Here is a 22,611-nt window from a genome sequence, read left to right on the forward strand (position 1 = left end):
GTGATGTCGCTTGTGGGGTTTCTGTACTAAATAAATATTTCAGAAAATCAAAATGGGGGGTGTATACAAAATGTTTTTCAGTGGGTTACTGCAACAAACGAAGCGTCTATCAATCAACTACAAGAAACCAGTATTGACCCAATTTCAAATTATTTGACGGTTATGGGGTTTCTGAAATAAGCGCTTCACACAATTGATTTAGTTTCTCTGCTTTTGTGTCCCCCTCAGGGCTGCAACTAGATACTAAAATTTACCCTGTCACTTGAAAAATCAGTATCCATTTTGGTACCCTCTCCTCATAATTTTTAACGAAAAAGTATAAACTAAGCACCCTTCCTGGTCCAGAGCCCGGGCACCAGATCCCAATTCCACTGCCCTCTCTTAGTTGCAACCCCGGTGAACCTTTCAATAAAGATCTTCAACTGTACAATCAAGTGCTCTTAAAATTTTAAGCTTTTCAACCAAATGGCTGATGCAGGGGAAAAAATTTAAATAAAAAAAATAGTACTCTTTGAGTTCATTTTTTGTGGTGCCAATTTTCTCTTGATGCCTTAAGCACCTGCTCATTTTGCTTAATGGTTAATCCAGCCCTGTCTCATTTGTTCGTACAATAAAAATGAACGAAATAAGAGGTTATATTAAAAATAAATGTAAATTTGTGGTAGAAGCACGGGTTGCCAATAGTACTATAAATTCAAAGCATGACCTGGGAAGCAGAGGTACCCAACGTTTTAGTTCGCGCGAAACTATTGGATAGTTGCAAAACTGTTCCAGCCCATATAAAAATAAAAAGACAAGTATATCTCCAAGATCAGGGTCGCTACTAGGGAGGAGCAGGTGGGTCTCGTGCCCGGGCGCTGGACCCGAGGGGGTGCAAATTTCATTCTGAAACACCTCCTTCAACATTACAAGGGGGCGTCAAAATGCGCGCTTGCCCCGGGTGACCAAGCATCTAGTTGTTCCCTGAGATAAAGATATTTTTATTGTATTAAATAATGTATCTTTCTACTAAATACATGTAAGAGCGAAAGAGAACCATACTGTATTCTGTCTTACCCACTTATCTATAAAAAATACTTTCTTCTTTTTCTATTTATTTTTTCTTCTACGTTTTTTTCTTTCCCCCTTCTTCCTTTTTTTAACGTGAGGTTAACTTTGGACATGGTTACCAGATTTATCACCGATTCGTCATATAGAGATCATCCAGATTTGTTGTCAAAAGCTTGTACGTGAACGGGTTAAATAAGTTCATTTTATTTCTCATGTTCCATATTTAATGTAGCATGGTTTTTTTAAATATCTTTGATAATATTAAATTCCGTTAATGAGAAATAATTTCCTTGGTCTCTTTGGTTTCGCGTTAACGACTTTCTACTGTATAGTTTTCCCAATGGACATGAAAAAATAATTCCACACACAATTACATTATCACAATACAATACATATTTTCAAATATGTTTATTGATTTGGTTTGATTGCTTTATTTTTATGAACTCAAATGATGAAAAAATTGATGAACATTTCTTCTTGGGGTATTTATTATATGAAAACAAAGCTAAAAATGCAAGTAGGCACATAGTTTTATTCAACTTGTAGTCGATTATAAGTCGGGAAGAATGCAGCAAGTTTACTGTTGCCCGTTGGTGCCATGTACGTGGCTTCTCCTCGTCGGACCACATATTGTTCTTCAGGAACAGCATACACAATGCCATCGGTCTGAGGTAACGATACAACCGTGACTTTCTCACCTGTTCCTGGTACTTCTTGCACATGAGTCTTAGCTTCAGGTAAATGAAGAGCCTGGAAAGAGTATATTTATTTACTCTTTGAACATTTTTATCGATATTCTATCTGATTAGAACAAATATTGGCATCTTTAAAAACTTCAGAGAACTCATATTTTATATGAAAATGATTCTAGTCAATTATGGATGCTATGGCAGCCGAGTGGTTAGTGCACCAATTATCAGTAGACTGACCTGAGCCCCCCTCTCCACGCAGAGAGCAAGAGGCCTGCAACGGTACAAATATTCAATCATTACACTTCACTCATATCATTTCTAAAATATGTATGGCACCACTGAAAAAACGGACACTATAAACTGTTAGGTACACACACTGGCACTTCCGGCACAACTCAGGTTGGATTACTACAGACACACAGACACTGACTGTGTAGTGTCAGACACTGACTGTGTAGTGTCAGACACGGCAACTATAACATAAAAATGTCTGTCCACGATACGATAGAAATGAATACGTTCATTGGTTTTATGTTAATCTGCAGTGTCTGTCGCGACATGGTGAGTGTCTGTGGATGCGAATCCACTCTCACTCAGTAGCCCATGGCAATAGACCGGAGCTGTGTTCGGTTTGAAGTGAAAAATTGTCCAATTTAATCCTTTTACGATCACGGACGTAATATTGTGTCCAAACGCCAGTGGAATAAATTCAAACAAGTTCTCTGTGTTTTCCCCCTAATCTCTCTTCACCATCGTGAAGCTTTATAGTAACCCTATCTCAACTGAAGTTTCTCTTTCTTTCCCACCTTTCTAAGAGCGAAAGAGAACTCTCTTATCTACCTTACCTATTATGCTTTCATCCCGCTTCTTTTTCTAACGTGTGGTTAGATTAGGACGAGGTAAAGAGAGATAATCCAAATTTGCTGCCAAACGGTTGTACTTGAAGTGGTTAAGTTCTGGTTAAAGGAGCTTGGCCGTCCGAAATCATCAAGTTGAAAGGTTCCTCACGAGCATGAAATGACTGTGATGCGACAAAATTACCAACAACGAATTGCAAATGCTTTCTTTCAAACTGAGCACAACTCCGGTCTATCGCCATGGCAATTTACTACCGAATGAGTCGTGCCGGAAGTGCGCATGTGTACCGTATCTAGTGTTGTGAGTGAATTTTTAGTGCTGCCATCTATTTTTCAAACTATGAGTGAAGTGTAATGATTGAAATTTTATGTCTGTTTCAGCGAGATTCAACGGGCAGATCGTATTCACGCTTCTAAGTTGACAACTACAGAAAACAAACTTCAGACGACTACCACTGTGCCACCAATGGGGTGATTGCAAATGCTGCCTCAAGGGAGCGGAAACCAATAGTTTCAAGTTACAGGAAAGGTTAGAAGTGGATTTACTCGTGTATGAGTTTTTCACTCCCCCCATACTCCAATACGAACTTCTCGGTCAAGTAGCTGAGTGAAGTTCAAGTAATTTTGGAAGGGTGACACATGTGCACATATCAAATTGTACTTCGTCGTTGTGGCCGAAAAGGCCCTGTATCTCACTTTTGTAATTACTTTCTGGACGGTGAGACTTCGCGGTGACATCTTGCGAATACGCCACCTATCCGTGACTGTCGCTTCTATTATTATTACGAATTATTCAAATTTGAGGATATAGTTCAGCTGATACTTTGAATGCTGTGAAGGAAATAATATCGGGAATTATACTTCACCTGTTTTGAGTTCTTGTGCTTGAGACTATGATTTTGCGATTTCTCAGATTTCAGAGATGAGTCGACAGATGGTGAAGACGATACCGACGGTCCCTTGAAAAACAGGTCTGGACATGCAAGTCCTACAGACACGGCACTTAATAAGTGGGATAGATGTAATATTGTGACTTCCACCAAACCCAAGACAGCCAGAAGGCTTTCGTCAGCTGTAGTAATTAATTATGGAATTATTAAAAACACTGGCATTAGACGGGAAATTAAATCAATGTGCGATTAAAAAAAATTAAATTCGAAGATATACATTTAGAGGATAAAACTAACATTAAATTGTGTAAAATCGTCATCAAAGAAGATGGCGAGCTTATAAATCGGCGAAAATGGGAATTGTAGGGAGTTGAAGTGAGCCGCCCTTAAAGCCGAGTTTTCCTAGGAGCAGACTTTCTGTGCCGTGCACAACGTGAATCGCCCAGTGCGACACGCAATACGGCAGACGACAGCGCTTTACATTGGGCGTCATTGGTGGACTGCTTCTAGATACAGGAGTCAAATGCGCCGCGCGTTTCACTGATCTTTTCTTCATTTTGGTTGTAATTTCTTTCCCTTTCCTTCAAACAGGAGCATGCAGACTCCAGAATAGTTGATGCCAGGGCCATATACTATACAGCCGCCCTGAGCTGATGCACCAAGCTAGGAAAACACAAACGCGTAGCGTGATTATTTAACACGTTCCTGCCTGCGCGAAATGGTCCAATTCGGTTCACGCGGAGCAAAAAACATATTCCTAGGAAAACCCAGTTTAAGCCAGGTTTTCCCAGGAGCAGTTCAACTGCGCCGAGTGCAGCGTAAAAACGCTGATTGGTTGAAAAACCTGAATTTCAGGTGTTTAACTAATCTCCTCCTTCACGCTGCACATGGCCAATACCGTCTAGAGGTATTGACTTGGCGCAGAAATCCTACTCCTAAGAAAACGCAGCTTTAGGGGTGTGCGACAGGTGCGGTCGCATCGGCCTCGCGGTTATCGTAATAGAAGTGAAAAATATATATATCAAACATATTTTCAATTCTGGGATTTTTTCTCTCATTAAATCTGAATTCCCTCAATTGTGAGATTTTTTTCCCTCATTAATTCTGAATTTTTCATCAATTCTGGGATTTTTCTCTCATTAATTTAATTCATTTTTCATCATTTCTGTATATTTTGTGGTAATGCATGAATTTTATGCCGATTTTCCTCCCCCACAAAAAATATAAAATCAGGGCTAAGGAGGAATGAAATTATTTTCGCACCGGTCCCTCTCCCCGCATCTGACACAGGCGGCCCTGGCTTAAAATTTCGGGAAGCATATAATATTTTTAACCATTATACGCAAGAAATGTATTTGATCGTCTAGAATGAGTAATGTAAGAAGGTGTGCCTATGGTATATAAAATCAATTTTTTCCTTCAAATTTTATTACACTATTAAATTTTCTTAAAATCAACAATTTTAGTTTTAAATGGAAAGAAGTTATCAAATACAAAGAATATATACTGAGGAAAAGAATTTTCCATAATGAATTTTTCCATGTATAATTGGCTTACCTGGGGAGCCTGAAAGGTCGGGCATCCCCTTGCGTCGTTTAGTACCATCTCAACGGATAAGCCATCATAATTACTGGAATTTGTTATGTCAATATACATAATTAATATCTCTTGAATCTGATTTTATATTAACTTGTTAGAGTAATTACAGTTAAAAACAATGCAGGATGCATAAGTACTAAAATTTTACAGTTTTGATTTTGGATAAGAAAAAGATACCTTAAAAAAGCATTAAAATAGTCTTTCTTCTCAGTTTTTTTTGTTAATTAGATAAGCCAATCGACTGTGATTTGGATGTGATTATAGCTAGAAAAAACACGGTATTACATTTTATCAAAGACATAAACATAACTGAATAGCTACTTTTAATATGAATATGTAAAACTAATGTCAGCTTTTTAAAGCGAAACTTTAAATGAAATTATGCGTAATTTTTAGTCACACACACAATATAAGTCTATCCTTTATTCATCGTGATCCTGCACAAACATAATAAAAAAACAACTATATTAAATATCTCCAGATATTATTCGGCAATCAATCGTTCGGTATTAGCACGGTGATTGAGAATGATGAATACGCTTCTCTGGAGATGAAAGTGACTAACACAGAAGCAAAGAAAGAAAAAAAATTTCAAAGCTAATCAGTTTACCACAATTTATGTGTATATATATATGTATTATTATATATATATATACTTCCGAGTATAACATTTCACAACTGCACAAACACGTCTTACGTTGCTTGGGTCTAATTTTACAATCTACGACAATACAGCGAGAGATAATTCAGCCCGACGATTCAGCGCGGACAGTTCAGTGTTATCACAATGCAAACAAAGAGGTTATTTTTTCCCATTTCTCACAGTGCTTATGGCGTCGAGTACAGACAAGTGGCTTGCAAGTTTTTTATTCGACAGTCAGTGATTTTGCATTGAATATTATAAAATTAGCTGCATTAGCATTCGCACCAGCCAGAGACGTTGGTGAAAAGCTTGGAGATTTGTTAGATAGCGAATACTACAGAAACAATGAAGATTTATATGATACTAAGCTGTTATCCGCGGTTTCGCTTGCGGGGATTTGGTAATCTGAAAATTGTTCGACAATGATTCCCTCCAATAACATTTAAATCCCTCATGATCCCCTTGGGGGGGGGGGGGGCTTGCATTTCAAGAAATCCCGTATTGGCGAGTCTCCATATTACAAAATATAATACTGAACGAATTTCATATTCATAGCTTCCAGCGCTTTGGGCTCAACAATGATTGCCCCATGCCCCATATAACTTTTGACCCCCCCCCCCAGGACCATTTTAGGGGCCGAATTTCGAAAAACCCCTTCTTAGTGAGTCTTTCTGTCATGAAATAAAACTACTGACCAAATTTCATAAATATAGCTCCAGCCGTTTTGGCTCGGTGATGATGAATCAGTCAGTGAATCAATTACTCAGGAGATGTTATTATTTATATGATATTGTAAATTATTTCGAAGACACTTGTATTGGAAGGCCAACTCGAAGAAATCGTAGGAGAGATCCAAATCCAAAATTTTCTATAGAATTATGGAATGAGTTCAATGCCACTATTGTCGGCTTAGCAAAAATCAATAATAATATCGAGGGCTGACATAACTCGTTCAGTAGCACTATTGAAGTCCATCATCCCAATAATTGGAAATTCATAACTGCTCTGCAGAAAGAGAAGAAACTAACAGAAATTAAATTAGAGAAGTCAAGGAAATATAATTTTAACAAGCACATAATTTTCAGCTGTAAGCGTAACTACTTTTTATGACATGATGATACATTTTTAATGACGACAATATATTTGTGTCAAAAAAAACAATTCTAACCACACCTTATTTTCAAAATCATTTCAAAGCATTTTGAAAGTATGCCAGTCCTAAGTCTGTAAAAATTGGGAAAGAAACTGTTATTTACAAAACGCAATCACTACGCTGAATTGTCTTGCACTGAATTGTCTCGCGCTGAACTGTCGTGATACCCTAATTTTATATTACCACCAGGGACTTGGAAACAGAACTGATACTTACTCATTTTCAATATCAATGATTTATTGCTGAAGTGTATCATGTTTCTACTCTGTTTCTTTAACACTTATGATACAATCTACAAGTTTTTCTGTTATTAATGAGTGCACATTTTTTCTTGCCGTATTTATTTATGTATGTATGTGTGTATGTCAACATAACTCCTTCATTCTGATCGTAAATCTGTTTGAGAAGACTCGAACTGAAATACGTATAAAACATATTTTTGTTATTCTACCAAGTAGAGTTGATGTACCAACAACATAGCCTGATGAATGTAACTTCACTCTTCCTAGGGATTAATTTTTCTCACTTTTTACGTAAACTTAGAGCAACTACTTGTTTACGAAATTTCTGACACCTGGAAAGGTTCAGATTTATTTCTGTAATAATAAGAAACAAATAGGGACATTTTGTTGAAGTTATTTTGAATGTCAGCTTTTTTCGTTTTCGTAGGATGCAGTGGTTTGGATTCTTTTTCATTAATTGAAATCCTCTACAGAACTTCGTAAAATTATTTCAATTACTGTATGTGTAAGTGTAGATAAATTTGATTTTTTTAAATCTAAACTTCGAAACTAGAATATTGAACGTAGAAGGAAGTCTAGTTTTAAAAATTGTATCATGGATCATTCAAAGAAGTAAGCTATCTCTATCGAATGTTATGCAAAGGTGTACCAAAGCAGGACCGACCTTATCAGACGAGGGGCCCGGTGCATTTCAGCAATTTCGGGAGGACAAAAATGTTTAAGAGAGATCCCTTTTCTCCGATTTTATATATTTTGTGAAAGAAGGGAATCGGCATCTATTATTTCAGAGTTTACAGGGATGCTGAGAAATATTCATACACAAATTTTAAAGCACATATAAATTAAGCATATATAAATTAACATAAAAATTAATGAAAATTCGGCTCTGAAGTTAGTTTTAAAATAATGAGAGAAACAATTCTTGAAACTAAATGGAAATTTCAGAATTGACGAATCAAAAATAATTGGAAGAAATAATTCTAAAATATATTGATGAAAATTTCAAAATTAATGAAAGAAATAATTCCACATGACGAAAATTAAGGATTAATGAAATTAATAACTCTCCGCAATCGATGAAAATTCAGAATTAACCGAATAAAAAAATTAAAGAATTCATGGAAGAAATAATTGGTTAAAAAGCCTTCAATAATTTTCTGTGACTACGGAGCTCCACAAAGCGTGGGGCCCGGTGCGACCGCACCTGTTGCACACCCGTAAGGGCAGTTTTGGTTTAATGTGGTAGAAAGAAAAAAAACACATTGTCTCTCTCTCTCAACATCATTCTATTCCAGTGGTTCTCAACCTTTTTTGACTCGCTAAACCCTTGTTTAATACATAATTTCTATACCGGAGCCCCCCCCCCTCCCGTGCGCCTCTTATTTTTTTTAAATTTATTTATCAAATTTACTGATTTATTTCATTTTCCTCGAGCACCGGTTGAGAACCGCTGTTCTATTTTATTATTTCCAAAAACAATATGCATCTATCACGATTCATTTAATCAAAAATACTCTTTTTGCCAATCAGCCGACATCAGTCCGTATTTCAGAGCACTGAATTCTTAAACCTACTTTATAATCTAAAGTTGTTCGAGCAACAATCACTCTAGACCTGATTTTTGCTTGAGCAAATGGGGATTTGGCGCAGGGACTCCATGATTTCGGGAGAGTCAATCCTTGGTTAAAGCCATATAATGCTCTGAATAAGCAAACGTATTTAATGCCCACTTTATATATCTATTACACATTTTTTTTTTAGCTCCAAGCTTCTGCGCACAGCTCAAAAAAAATGTGTAATAAACTAGTGCTTATATAGGTACATGTTAAACACAACATATTAGTTTTCAGTTGAAAATTCTTCATCCATCTATGAAGAAATATATGAAATTTTAGATCTGCGATTCATTACAGAATGTTATCAGCATTACTTTCGTGTTCACTTCCATTACTGAGAATCATCAGTTTCTACAGTTTTTTTAGTTCAACATCTAGTTCTCTTGCTCACCCCTTTCTCTTCTTTTCACTTTATTGCAAAAATAGAACGAAAAAAAAGTAAAATAAAGAGAAAAAAAATAGAACCTTACAAAAAAAAGTTTGAAGATATTAGCTTAAAATAGCAAGGGAGTATCATCTTTTTTTTTCCCCCTCTTTAGAGAAGAGGGAATCGCCATAAGAGTGAGCAAGCAATTCGCACAACGTCAGGATAAAAATTGTGCCAGAGCCTCACACACAAGAAACTTTCTCAGAGAGGGTACCTCAAGAACCATACTTTAGAAACACATGTTGCTAAAAACAATAAATAAATAAATGGAAATAAAGATGTGATTTGAAAAGTGTTTTATGGCCACAAAAATTTACAAACGCGTTTTTATTGTGTAACCCGTTTCTTATACCGAATCAAGATTCCATAAAGGCCATCGAATGTTTTTATATGAGTTGCCATTAATGACAAGACGAGATTAACGAAACGTATAAAACAAAAAGCGTTAAGAGTATGACTTTCCAGAGATTAGGGCCATCTTAACGCATGTGCATTCCTGGCCAGTGCCTTGGCCCCAGTCATGACCTTGCTTTACAATCAACGTAAATGGTGGTAAGCCTGATAGGGGCCCCACCATGTCATTTTTCTAGGGCTGAACGATGTTAAGACGGCCTCTGTGTAGTATTCGATCCTTTGTTATAATTTTTTATTCTATTGGTTGGTAGAAGACGTATTCTCAGTAGCCAAAATTACGATTGAAGACTGCGTCTGATCGTGCGTATGAATCAATTCATGGTTAGATCAGTGTTTTTCAATTAGTACTTATTCAAGGACCCCCTTGTCCAACGCCGAGTGGAACGAGAACCAGACGCGGATTCAGAGCTCGGAGCAAAAATAGGGGGGGGGGGAAGTAATGGTTCTGTCCCATAAAATACAACACGCATGGTCATTATACGGTCTTTACTCCCACTAATTTGTCCATGCCTGGTAAGGAGCCCTGACACTATTCCCCCCCCCTCCCCCATAGCCACTCACTATATTTCCTATTCTAATTTCGGCTTTATTATAAAATAAATCCAGCTGACCCGTCTGAAAAACCACCAGATTAGATTAGTATCAAAGTGGGTGTTGTCTCTTCTGGTCAGTATACTGGATGAATCTGGTTTCCCTCTGATATCTGATTCATTTGGTGATAGCAATGTATTTTACATTCAGATACCTTCGCTTTAAATAAAAACTTAAATTTGTATTGTACAACTCAACATTTTTCTATTGAGAAAACACATAGTCGTGGGCAGTAGCCTAGGTCATTAAAAGACATTTGCTTATTGTTCTAAGAGCTGTTCTGATGATTAGTTTGAAATGGACCCAGTCCTTGTCAGAACTTTTCTTGGCAGAAGTGGTCATAGGAAAACGAATGCTCAGCTAAATGCCGTCTGTGAAAATCCTCGCATAAAAAGGTTAGCACACCAATTCTTCAGGGGAAAACATAAAAGAAAATCTATTCAGAACCAGCCAGAAACTGTGTCTCTGTCCATTTAGCCTCATGTGCATAAAATGACCATGATGAGACAAAAATAAAAACATGGATAGCTGAGTTTAGTTCTCCGCAGTTTCCTAATGTTGAGGCGAAAACTAGAGTTGGTGTTTTCATCATAAAGTATCATCAGAGCGATTGATGATTAAACATCACTCCCAGTGCCCTTTTCTCGCCAGAACAAATGGAACACATGCCAGGGTCTACGAATATTCAGCGTCCCGAAAACCATTCAACATATTTACTTTCTCATCTTGTTGAATGGTGTTTATAAAATACTGTGACAAATTGTAAAATAAACTAATGAAAAATCCCATTCCAGAATCTATTTTGAAAGTATTTATGCATAGTTGTTAGTACGTAACAATAACAATTCCTCAAAGAATGCTAGGTGGGACCTAAGAATCTATGTTTGCCGAGGCCTCGATCTTGAATGGAACGGTCCCTGATCATCCCAAAAATGCATTCAATCATTTTATTACATTCGCTGACCAATGAAACGAAAACGGAAAACGCCGTCGCAACAGTAGCAAAATGATATCCACGGAAGCTATTTTGCTGTTCTTGTAATAAAAATCTGAAGTTTCTTCATTAACATCCTAGATTCTTTAATCAGCGTTGACACTACAAGCTAGCAACAAACAGCCAGAGATTACTCTTACATGAATAGTTTGATTCTGTAGATACTAGATAGATTCTTTTTTTCATAGATTTATCAAGTTATTTGACACTGCCGAGACATTTTTTCTTTCCTTCCTTCATCTTTAACACAAGCACGAGGTTTGTTTGCTTCCGCATCCTTGAGATCATTCAGTTAAGAAGTGACGAAAACAAGATATGTAAATAAAGCTTGTCTCGTGGTTCAGAGATATTACAATTCGAAGCATCATTTCATAACTTAAAAGCCATCCTAAAAAACGGTAGACAGAACATTAACAGCTCTCATTTAAAAAATATCTGACCTTGATGGAATGTAAGAGACGTCAACTGTATCTGATGGGACTCTTCTGGAAACGTTTTTTATTATATTATTAATACTGACACATCCGCTCGAGATCCTGTCACATTCTTAGAAGGCAATAAGCACAGAATGACTAAAGACGTGTAATTTTGATAGTATCACTTCCTTTACCATTAAATCCTTCGGATACATTTGATGTTTGAACTACGCGAACCAAAACACGATTGCACTTTTACATAGACAACATCAAAATATTCTAAACTTTTCAATATCTCTCCATAATAATAATTTTATATAAATTCTGATGCCATCGTCGTCTGAAGTTCATTCGAAACTTCTATTCCATTTTTTTACACACGTTTGTTGAATCACCGATATTTTATGCATTCGAATGAAGTGCTTAGAACAAAAAGACAAGCAAACACTACGTCTATGCCCGGTTGGGCTAGCAGTGGTGGCCCTAAGATTTGAAAGACTCTGGGCACCTTTTTATTTTGGAGATCCTTAAAATGACGATCGATGAAAAGTGTTCTTTTGTTCTTGTAACGTATTTATTTAACTCTCTTCATCAACTGCTCACTTGCTGAAATTTTTGAAGACCATCGTTTCGGTATTTCGTTCAGCTTCTAAAGTTTCAAAAAACGACTTTTTGGACATGAACATGCTGCATAACAAAGAAGAAAATTCTAACTCTGACACCCACAAAGAGTACAGAAAGCTGTTAGGTGACAATATTCGAAAATAAAAATTTTTATTTTCACTTATTACACGTGTGGTGTCCTCCAAAAATGCGAGGCCTAGGCGGTGACTTTTTCGCCTCTTTGTAGGACCGCTGCTGGTTGAGATCTTCATCAAGATTCTCAATTAACTTCTTTTGGGATACAAACGTTTTATAATATAAAGCAGGCATCTTAAACTCGTTGCTCGATTTTTTTTTCTCTCACAGTATAGGATATTGATTGACACACAAACACCCCACTCAAGTTGTATTCAAGGATCAACAATTTTAATTTGATACGTCAGAGTTATCATATAGGTGCTCTTCTTCTGATGATGGAAATACAGAGTAGTGATCCTCAACCAGGGACAATATGTCTTTTTTGTGGCCCTGAGGTATTTAAAGGGGAAAGCACGGCTGAAAATCAAGTAATAGGGGAACCATGGCAGATGGTTGAGGAGGCCACAGAGACCTGTGAAATAACAGAGATGTAAAGCATTTAAGTGAGACACAATATAATGGGAAAAAGTCTGACTACTTCGACTACTTTTACAATCTTGTAGAATTGCCCCCTCCCACAAGAAAGAGGCAGTTGAGTATCTAGCCCGGGAATCTCACCCTTATTTATAACATTTTTGTACACTATAAATTTACTCAAAAATCAATTTTCTTAACAGAATGGTTTTCACTCCTGGATGGGAGGTGGAAGTGGTAAAGCCAAGGAGAGTCAAAGGGACCACAAGAAAAAAATGTTGTCCAAAGAGGAGCTTGGGCAAAAAAAAGATTAAGAAAGATATATAAACGATGCTCACGTCTCGAAGAACGTTGAGGAATATACAGGGTGTCCCGTAAGTCCTAAGTTGGTTTTTATCTCATCAACCGTTCGTCTTAGAGCATCGTTTTTCAACCTATGGTCCGCGGACCATAGGTTGAACAGAGGTGGTACGTGACAATGGTACAGATGGTCCGCATCCAGATTTCACAATTTAATTCTAACTCAATGAGAAATTATCCTTATTGTGAAATTGATATTGGTTATATTATCTCCCCATGAGTTCAAATAAAAAAACCAAACCCTCATACGATGGGTGACCATATTTCATCGGAAAAAATACAGGAATTAGTGATCCAACTATACAGGATATGTATCACCAATTGGCACCAAAACATGCAATTCCGAATAAAATTGTCAATTATTGCTGAAAATTATTGAAATTATGGAGGTAGTGCAAATTACTGTAAAAAAATTTATTTCTCGAAAAAACATTAAAACATAGTGATCACATTTCGTTCAGGAAAAATACGGAAAATTGGGATCTCGAATACGGCGAAATTCAGAACATCGCCTATTGTCACCAAAAATATTGCTATCAGTTGGCAAAATCACCAATTATTGTTAAAATCGCTAAAAAAATTACATATTTGAGACAAATAAGGGGCTACTGGAAATTGCAGTGAATTGTAGTTGAAATTCAGTTCCCGGAAATAAGACAAATATGTGAAATAAGGACACAAATGCTGAAATAAGACAAATATGGGAAATAAGGACACAAATGCTGAAATAAGGACACAAATGCTGAAATAAGGACACAAATGCTGAAATGAGACAAATATGTGAGATATTTATACTGTCTTATATCATACCATAGTTTCTATATTGTGAAAATTATATATAGGTACATTTATAGTTTTAGAAAAGATAACATACTAAAATCAGCTTCGTTGAAAAAACGGGACAATTGCATAAAAAAATCGGTCCAACCAAAAATACAGGAATATCCCATAAAATACGGGTCATTTTGTCACAGTGGCCCGTCAAAATATTTCAGACATTTTACTGGTCCTTGGGTGGGAAAAGGTTGAGAAACGCTGTCGTAGAGGAATGGTTCCAATTTAAAAAATGTTCAAAATGTGTCCAGGAGTCATTCTGTACCAAATTCCAGGGTGAAATACAGTGTATTATAAAATTAAATATATCTAAATTTCATACGATCCCTTTGATCTCTAACTTTCAATCAGAAAGTTGGTTCCCAGTCTCTTCTGAGGCTAATAAAAAATTCCACTTTTTTTCGCTGATATATTTCAAGTCAAAAATCGGAGATAAGTTTGGAAAGAACAGCATAAACTAACGGGCAACGCTTCTTTAATTTAAAAAAAAAAGATTTATTTCATGTTTAACGCTTCAACACGCTCATTGACATGACCACAAAACAGGGTGATTACTTAATTCCTCTTGCCGCATCAAACTGGTGAACCGTTCATCTTAGAAAAGTGTCCGTCCAATTACAAAAAGGGTCCAAATAACGTGTAGAACTCAGATACGTCAATTCATGATGCAAGGGGCTGTATAGTCATCAAAATAAAGAAAATAACTTTTTATACTGGCACCCTGTCGTCAAAAACCCAATTAGAAAGTCGTTGCCGTGTCTCTCCTCCTCCTAACCAGAACATGGCCCGCAATGAAGAACTCTGTCTCAACGAGGAGATATAAGGTGGTGATCAAAAACCTGGGCCGCCATGCTGGAAAATATAAAATGATTTTAGGCCCGTGTTTTGGGGGGGGGGGTCGTACCCATGACCTTCGCGTTATTAGCACGGCACTCTAATCGAACGGGCTACCCCTGTCTTTCCTGAGACCAAAAAAAAAAAAATTCACGTTTCTTAGTGCAATGTTCGCAGACATTTGAATTCGAAAATCGAAGGAAAGTTGGGATAAAAAACTAACGGACATCGCTTCTTCCCCTGATTTATGCTGTTCTTTCCCAATTTTCCTTCGATTTTTGGATTCAAATATCCCAGCGAATATTGCGGTGACGAATGTGGAATTTTTTTGTTTTCCTCAGGAGGTACAGCGCAACAACTTTCTAACTGGGTATTAAAAAATTAGATTTTTTTTGGTTTTATGACACACTGCATTTTCACTCCCGAAATAGGTACAGTGTGATTTCTAAATACATTTTGAGCCTTTTTTAAATTAAAATTATACCTCTACAACGAATGGTTGATGAGATAAAGGCCGAATTAGGACTTACAGGACACCCTGTATAAAACATAGCATAAAGGGGGTTCGCTTTGTCGCCTTTGAGGATGGTGGTGTGGCAGAGGGTGTTTTTGGTCAATTATCATTCTGCCCATTTGTCACAAATATGTCGTCATAGTTTTTCGTTTTATTTTCTCAAATTATATACCACCCAAAACTGACCTTAATTAAATAATTTACCAAAATGCTATAATTATCTTTATTTCAAGTGCGTCGTGAGATAAGCTTTGTTTTCGCTACAGTAAGTTTACAATTGGTATTTACCACGCCATTAAAGTTGCCGTAAAAGTAAACACAGTTGGCTTGTATTAAAACAAATTAATAATTTAAAAACATTCCGAATCAATTTAAATACTCAAGGGCATCGAAAAGATTATCTGCTCACAACTCAAGTAAGAAAGTGTTTTCTTTTCATTTTTGCTTAAACGTTTTAAACACGAGATGCATTTACTTACGTCAGCGTTTCTCAACCTATGGTCCGCGACGATGGTACTGGTGATCCACAGGCAGACTTGATTAGTTTAATTCTAGTTAAATGAAAAATGTTTTTATATCGATATTAATAATATTCTTATGGGTTCAAATAAAAATTAGAGCTTCATACTGAGGGAACCATATCTAATCGAAAAAATACTGGATAAAACGCAATATTAAATTTGAAGTAAATTGTAACCAAAATAATGCAATTTATGACAAATTTGTTAAAATTGCTAAAGAATCAGGAAATAAAGGACTGCAGAAAATTGCAGTAACCTAAATATATTTCGTGAAAAAAAAATTCATTATTACTGGGGACCACTTTCATTACAGAAAATTGTGATCTGAAATACGGGAAAATACGAAACAGTACCAATTATCACCGAAAAAGTAACCATAAGTCGGTAAAATCACCAAATTGTTGCTGAAATCGCTGAAAATTATGAATCAGTGGAAAAGTGAAGACTACTGGGACTCGCAGTGAATTGAAATGTAGTTCACGAAGGAAACGTTAAACATGACAAAATATGTAAAATATAAGATGAGTAGTTATATTTTTAGTCATAATTATCGTAGTTTAGTTTATATGTTATGAAAGTTATTTTCATTCACCATTTTTATTAAAGACTATAAATTCGAATAACCTTCGTTGGAAAAAACGGGACAATTGTATGAAATCGGAACGGAATGTCCCGGAAAGCACAGGAATGTCCCATAAAATACGGGATAGATTGTCATGCTGTAAGTTAGAGGTCCGTCGAATTGTCTAAGATATTTAACTGGTCCTTGGATTCAGAAAGGTTGAGAAACGCTACTGTAGGTTCGTAGGGTGCTCGTGACTTTACTCGAGTTTCATTGATGAAGTTGCGACTTTTTTTTTTTCTTTTCAAATTGCTGAGAAATGACCTCCTCTGCCAAGAGAATGACCTCCGACGGAATGAAAAATAATGAATATCTTAGTATCCCGCTTTCTTTATACAGCATTATGATCACATGCCATCATCAGCCTTGCCATGTGTATCAGGAAGACATTATCGTCTCGCAATTAATTTCAAATTTCTGCCCTAAATATGAGTCCGTTTCTTTCTTTTTTGTCTTAGAAAACATCGCCGAAGACAGCGACGGGTGTAATGTATCCATCTCTTTTAGATCGAAGTAATTAATGTTTTGAAAACTGGACACCACGAAGAAATTTATTTTTGTCCACCCTCATTTGAAGTTATTTCATTTGGTAGTTATATTCAGAATAATTCCAGCGTTATTTTTTTCACAGTTAAAAAACGAAAAGAAACTTATTTCTGAAAATTCGACTAAAATGCAGAAGAGCAAAAAATGTAACCGTTTTTTGTGTTTCTGCAATAGGGTGAGATTGATTATTGTATTATTCCGTGTAATTTTGGTTTTGAACTACAGTAGTTAAGACATATCCTATTTTTTAGAGCAAAGGTGCTCAACCTTTTGGAGAGTGAGGGCCACTTCATTCGTTTGAATACGTGTCGCGGGCCATTTGTGTGATCTGGGAACATGCCGCGGGCTACTTAAGTAACCGAGAAATGTGCTGCGGGCTACTTTAGTAATCTGTAAGTGTACCGCGTATCACTGAAATGATCTGGAAATGTGCCGCGGGCTACTTAAGTGATCTGGAACTGTTTCGCGGACCCCTTAAGTGATCTGGAACTGTGCCACGGGGTAATTGAGGTTCGCTTAATTAAGGTGAGAATGTGCCGTGGCCACTCAAATGATCTGGAACAACGCCCCAGTTCACTTAAGTGATCCGTAAATGCGCCGCGGGTCACTTAAGTAATTTTTAATTTCGTCGCGGGCTGTTTCAGTAATCTGGAACTGAACGGGCCAAAACTCCGCGGGACAAATTTGGCCCGCGGACTATGGGTTGAGCATGTATGTTTTAGACTAAAATATACAGGCATCTTCAACCCGTTGCTCGCGAGCACCACGGTGCTCCCTGAAGTACCCAGAGTGGTCGATGCTCGTGTCCGATTTCGTGCTCGCGAGCACTTGATCAACATTCCAATTAAACACCTTGGAGGAATTGCATTCGAGGATTGAAATCATCATTTCATGCATTCGTATGTTAAACTTGTCATATGGGTGCTCTTCTTTTGAGGATGAGTACAGGCAGTGCTCGCGACTGGAAAAAGTTTGAAGACCTCTTGAACCCCTAACTGGAGCAGATGTGGCTGTATACAGGGCCAAGAATGAAAAAAAAAACCTTCGTGTTTGTGAAATGTTTTAAAGGAACTTTTTTTTTTCCTTGAAAATCCGTTCAAATTTATTTGTTTATGGATATGCATCAAAAACATGTACAGTATCTTATGCCTTGTTATGAAATAATAATTATAATAATTTTAGGGATAACTATTGGGGAGCCGCATATAAACCATGAATTGGGCAAAGGAACGCAGGGGACAAAAGTTTGAGAACTGCTGCTCTAGGTCAGGGGTTTCCAACGTGAAACTTCTCGCGCAATCTTTGATAGCTGTAAGGCAGTTCCATAGAACCCTTGATGATAATAAGGCTGTCCCACGGAACTCAAACAAATTTCGATTATTTATCGATAAAAATTGTGTCCTTACTGCTGTCTAAACTGCATCATAGCCATAGGGCAAAATGAAAGAGGGATTGAATATCACCTCTTTATTTTCTTATTTACTGTCAATCATTGAGCCAGATCTTATCGTGGAAGCCCCTATGCAACTGAGGTCCCCGTGCCGTGCCCGGGAGCATGTTTCGCAAATGCACCACTATTCCGCGATTACGCGATTTTTTTTTTTCAGTGATGAGCCCTATTCAGCCAATGACGTTTCTTCTGGGTTTACGATAATTCCCACATCATAATATCGTACGATCTGTTGGTTGTGTTTTCGCTCACTAGGCTTCGTTATTAACATTATAATTTCTATTACCTCGCTGCATGCGATACAAACATTGTTTACTTTAATTCGCGTAAGGGAAAAATGAAAATTCCGTGGTTATATAACGGTAGCGAGTGATGAAGGTATTTCGAAAAAGGCAAAACTTTTTTACGTTTGTGCGCTTCACTAAAATTATGTGCTCTTGGTATTAAATAGTCTTATTCACTGATCAGACAACTGAGTTGGTGTAGGTTGATAGTGTATCAGGCTGTGAACCTGTAAAGCTGGATTCGAATCCAGCTGGTTGAAGTTATGAATTTTTTTTTTCACTACTCGTCCGTAAATAATTGGCAATCCAAGAATCCTCACTATCAAGAGTTTATCACTGGTAAATAAAAAAATTTCCAAAAAAAAAAAATCATTTTTACAACTTTTTCATAATTTTCTGATTAAACGGAAAAAGGCATTTATGAACTAACTTCTGGTTCAAAAATTCGATGTGAGAAAATGTAATGTAGTATGTTTAGGTAGTGTGTTACCCAAGTGTGGTCTGGATTTTTTTTTTCAACAACACAATCTCGTTAAAATTCAAAACAAAGAACAGCTTTGCGAATACTATCATTAATAAGAAAGTTTCCTTCTTTGAAAGCTCTCCGGGCTCCGGGATTTTTAAGGGTTTCGTGGCGTTTGATCATGCGAAACCCCAAAAAGCTCTCACGGGACCCTAGGGCTCCACGGAATACCAGTTGGAAAACCATAATCTAGGTTAGGGTTTTCCAACGTGAAAGCTCACGCGGAACCCTTGATGGTAACAAGACTATTTCGCGGAACCCTTAACAAATTTTGAATATTTCTTCAACATACACGGTGTCCTAAAAGTCCGCATTCGCTCTGCGAAACAAGAATCCTCACTTGCATTAGATAAGTGTCAAAATATATATAGGCCTATATTTATGAGTTACACATAGTGTGATCATATTTTCCGGGGCAAAATTATTTTTTCACAATATTCGGTTATTAGAGAGAATAGGAAGAAGGGAGCCAGCACGAATATTGTTTGTCTCCTACTGGTCGATTACCCCAATATTTTCTCTGAATTATTTTAGAGTGCCCGTTCTCAACAGAAATAAAAACAATGCTTCGGGTGAAACAGTAACAAGAAAATTTTTGAAGCTACCAGGGTTCCGGGATTTTTGGGGTTCCGTCCCTTTTTATTCCGCGGAACCCCAAAAAAAGCTCTAATGAAACCCTAGGGTTCCGCGGAACACCGGTTGGAAAACCCTGCTCTAGGTCATTGAATTTACATGCTTAATTGTGTGTTTTTGACGTTTTATCTTTATTGATGAGAGAAGACTTTTTTTTTTTTGAAGCCGAGCACAACTCAGGTCTATCGCCATGGGCAATTTACTACCTAGTGAGTTGTGCCGGAAGTGTAAGTATGTGTACCTAACAGTCTGAGTGCGTATGTGCTGTGTATGACTTTTTAGTGCTGCCATCTATATCTCAGAAGTGAAGTGAGTGAAGTGTATATGAGTGATGTGAGTGACTGTATATTTGTACTGTTTGTAGGACTGTTGCTCTCTGTGGCGAGACTTTTTAACGGGGAGATCGGCTCGCATTTGCGCCTTGAAGTTGGGAACCACAGAAAACCAACTTCAGCCGACCACCACTGTGGTGACGGTGGGGCTCGAACCCGGGTCCCCGCGATGCGAGTCCGTCATTATGACCACTCGACCACCACAGCGGCGATGAGAGAAGACTATATCAATTGTTCTTAATAAGCCGACTACTTTGAAGTGAAACTCTTTTGAATAGTCTACTTTCTCATTATTATCATCTTGTCTGGCCGATGATATTTTATTTGTGAACTCGTCTTGCTCTGTTTTTCTTATTCGGTTTCCGTTTTCTTTACATTAAAGCGCCCACACACTTAAGACGATGTCAGCATGAGTGTAGGCGATAATTACTACGTCGAAGAATCGGAGGATAACAGTTTTTTTTCTCTTCTCTGAAGAATAAATATCAAACTGGTTTTTATTGGCATGTGATAACCATGCGTTTCTCACTCTTTACATTAATTTTAATCTTTTCTTCAGCTGAAATTAAAATTCACTGAATTAAGTTTTTCAACAAATTTTTACCTCAGTTGAATGCATGAAAATTTTATTTGTTTTCACATAAAACATGTTTTAGCACTAAAACTAAATCGCATAAATTTATTTCATAAATATTTTATTGAACATTCAATCCAAGACAATGTTACTGATTTTCTTTACCAGCGCTAAAATTAACATCATTATGAAAAGGACTTGATAATTAGAAATTTTTCATAAACTTTTCTTGATAGAGTACTGGTAAAATAAATTCATTCGATAAGAAGTATAAAATTTTGTCAGCATCAAAAGTTTCTTCAAAAGTGTTAGTTTCCGTTGTAGCATCATGAGAGAGAGAGACAATGGACTATTTAATGTTCATATCAAAGTGAAAATTTCTAAATTCCCCGTTAAGAAAGAATCGATTTGGTTGAATTGGTTTTTTTTCTTCAAATTTTGTAAAAGATCTTTTATCAAACTTTTATAGTGTAATCTAAGTGATTTTAAATTTTTTTAGCGGAAATCTCATCACTTTCTTCAATACGATTATTAAAAAATTATTTTAACCATCCATTAACACCACTGATATAATGAATAGTCAGTTATTGTTTATTAGCTAATTTTATAGTGACATCCATTAACGCAATATCATTTTCTCGTGATAATATAATAATTTTTAAATATTTAATTAAGTAAATATTAAGATACATAAAAAACCGAAACATTTTGAAAATAATATTTCCAAGTAATTCTTATATAGTAATTAGAAAAAATCTTGCTTTTCTTCTGCTAAGTTATATTACGGTAATCATATTATTAGTTATATTACGATTTGATCAAAAATTATGTTTTTAGCTAAATATAAGTAACAATAATTAAAATGTTTTGTAATCAATTCATCGACTTTACCTTCGGCTGCAGAATGCGTCTTGATGGCACAGAAGAACGCCTGGCTATCCACTACAACTAGGACGGCTGCCAGAGAACAGGTGATCACAAAAAGCACCACAGCCGACCGCGACCCGGTATGTCTTCGGCCATACATGGGCACCTGTTTGCAGTGGTTACGAGCTCGTCTCGGGAAATAGCCAGTGATACCGGCTATTCCACCTACAACGAGATACATCCCTATAACAACGCTCCTGGACTTGGTGCATTTGCTGGCCTTAGGATGCATAGAGTTATAAGTTCCAAGCCCGACCTGGAAAAGTCCCAAAATTACCAAGACTATAGACACTACTATACACGCTTTCTGCCTGACAGAAAGTTTCTCCCGTGGAAAAGCCATCCCGGGATGGAATCGCTTCTTATTGCTGTGCGGAGATCCCGATGAACTTTTTCATGCGATCAAAGAAAGGAAAAAGCAACTGAGACGAGAAAAACACACGGAAAACCCAGAGCAAAGAGTACTATTCCTCTTCACTTCATTAACAACGTGAAGCTTTCGTAGGATCTGAATTGAAAATAGTCACGAGAGTGGGTGCGAGAAACTTCACGAGATGAAAGAGAGAGGATGGGTGTGCTACAATTGGCTGTTTAGTCCTCAAGGTTAGCAACTTCTCCCACCATCGGTCTTGCTTCGAGATGGTGTTAACATTAACGACGGAATGAAAAGCGGGAGTAGATGAAAGAAACAGCTGGAAAAGAGTAGAATATATGGCCCTTTTCGCGGAAGAATCAAGAAGTAAGAAACAAAATATTATTAAGACTGTGAACGGAAACTGACGAACATTGCATTTAGTTTCTACAATTTATCATAGAATATTTAAATAATCACAGAAGAACGACATCAATGTGTGATAT

General features: G+C 36.9%; 1 protein-coding gene across 1 annotated transcript; it reads right to left on the reverse strand.

Moving 5' to 3' along the window:
- Window positions 1–1,443: 1,443 nt before the first annotated feature.
- On the reverse strand, window positions 1,444–22,277 carry LOC149080009 (uncharacterized). Its single transcript, XM_089238937.1, has 3 exons — window positions 21,718–22,277; window positions 3,466–3,671; window positions 1,444–1,800 (listed from the first exon to the last, which is right to left on the reverse strand). The coding sequence occupies exons 1-3, from the start codon at window positions 22,094–22,096 to the stop codon at window positions 1,582–1,584; spliced, it is 804 nt and encodes a 267-aa protein (XP_089095063.1). The 5' UTR covers window positions 22,097–22,277; the 3' UTR covers window positions 1,444–1,581.
- Window positions 22,278–22,611: the final 334 nt, after the last annotated feature.

This window comes from Pholcus phalangioides, unplaced genomic scaffold (assembly GCF_987345545.1).
Source record: "Pholcus phalangioides strain wild (caught in Gottingen) unplaced genomic scaffold, Ppha-v1.0 ptg000011l_1, whole genome shotgun sequence".
NCBI lineage: Eukaryota > Metazoa > Arthropoda > Arachnida > Araneae > Pholcidae > Pholcus > Pholcus phalangioides.

Coding starts and splice junctions, on each gene's coding strand:
- LOC149080009 (XM_089238937.1), bottom strand. CDS start 22,096: ATGGCTTTTCCACGGGAGAAACTTTCTGTCAGGCAGAAAGCGTGTATA. Junction 3,672..21,717: donor GACGCATTCTGCAGCCGAAG/GTAAAGTCGATG, acceptor TAATTACTACAG/CTGACGAAAGCCTTCTGGCT. Junction 1,801..3,465: donor AGCACAAGAACTCAAAACAG/GTGAAGTATAAT, acceptor TACTCTTTCCAG/GCTCTTCATTTACCTGAAGC.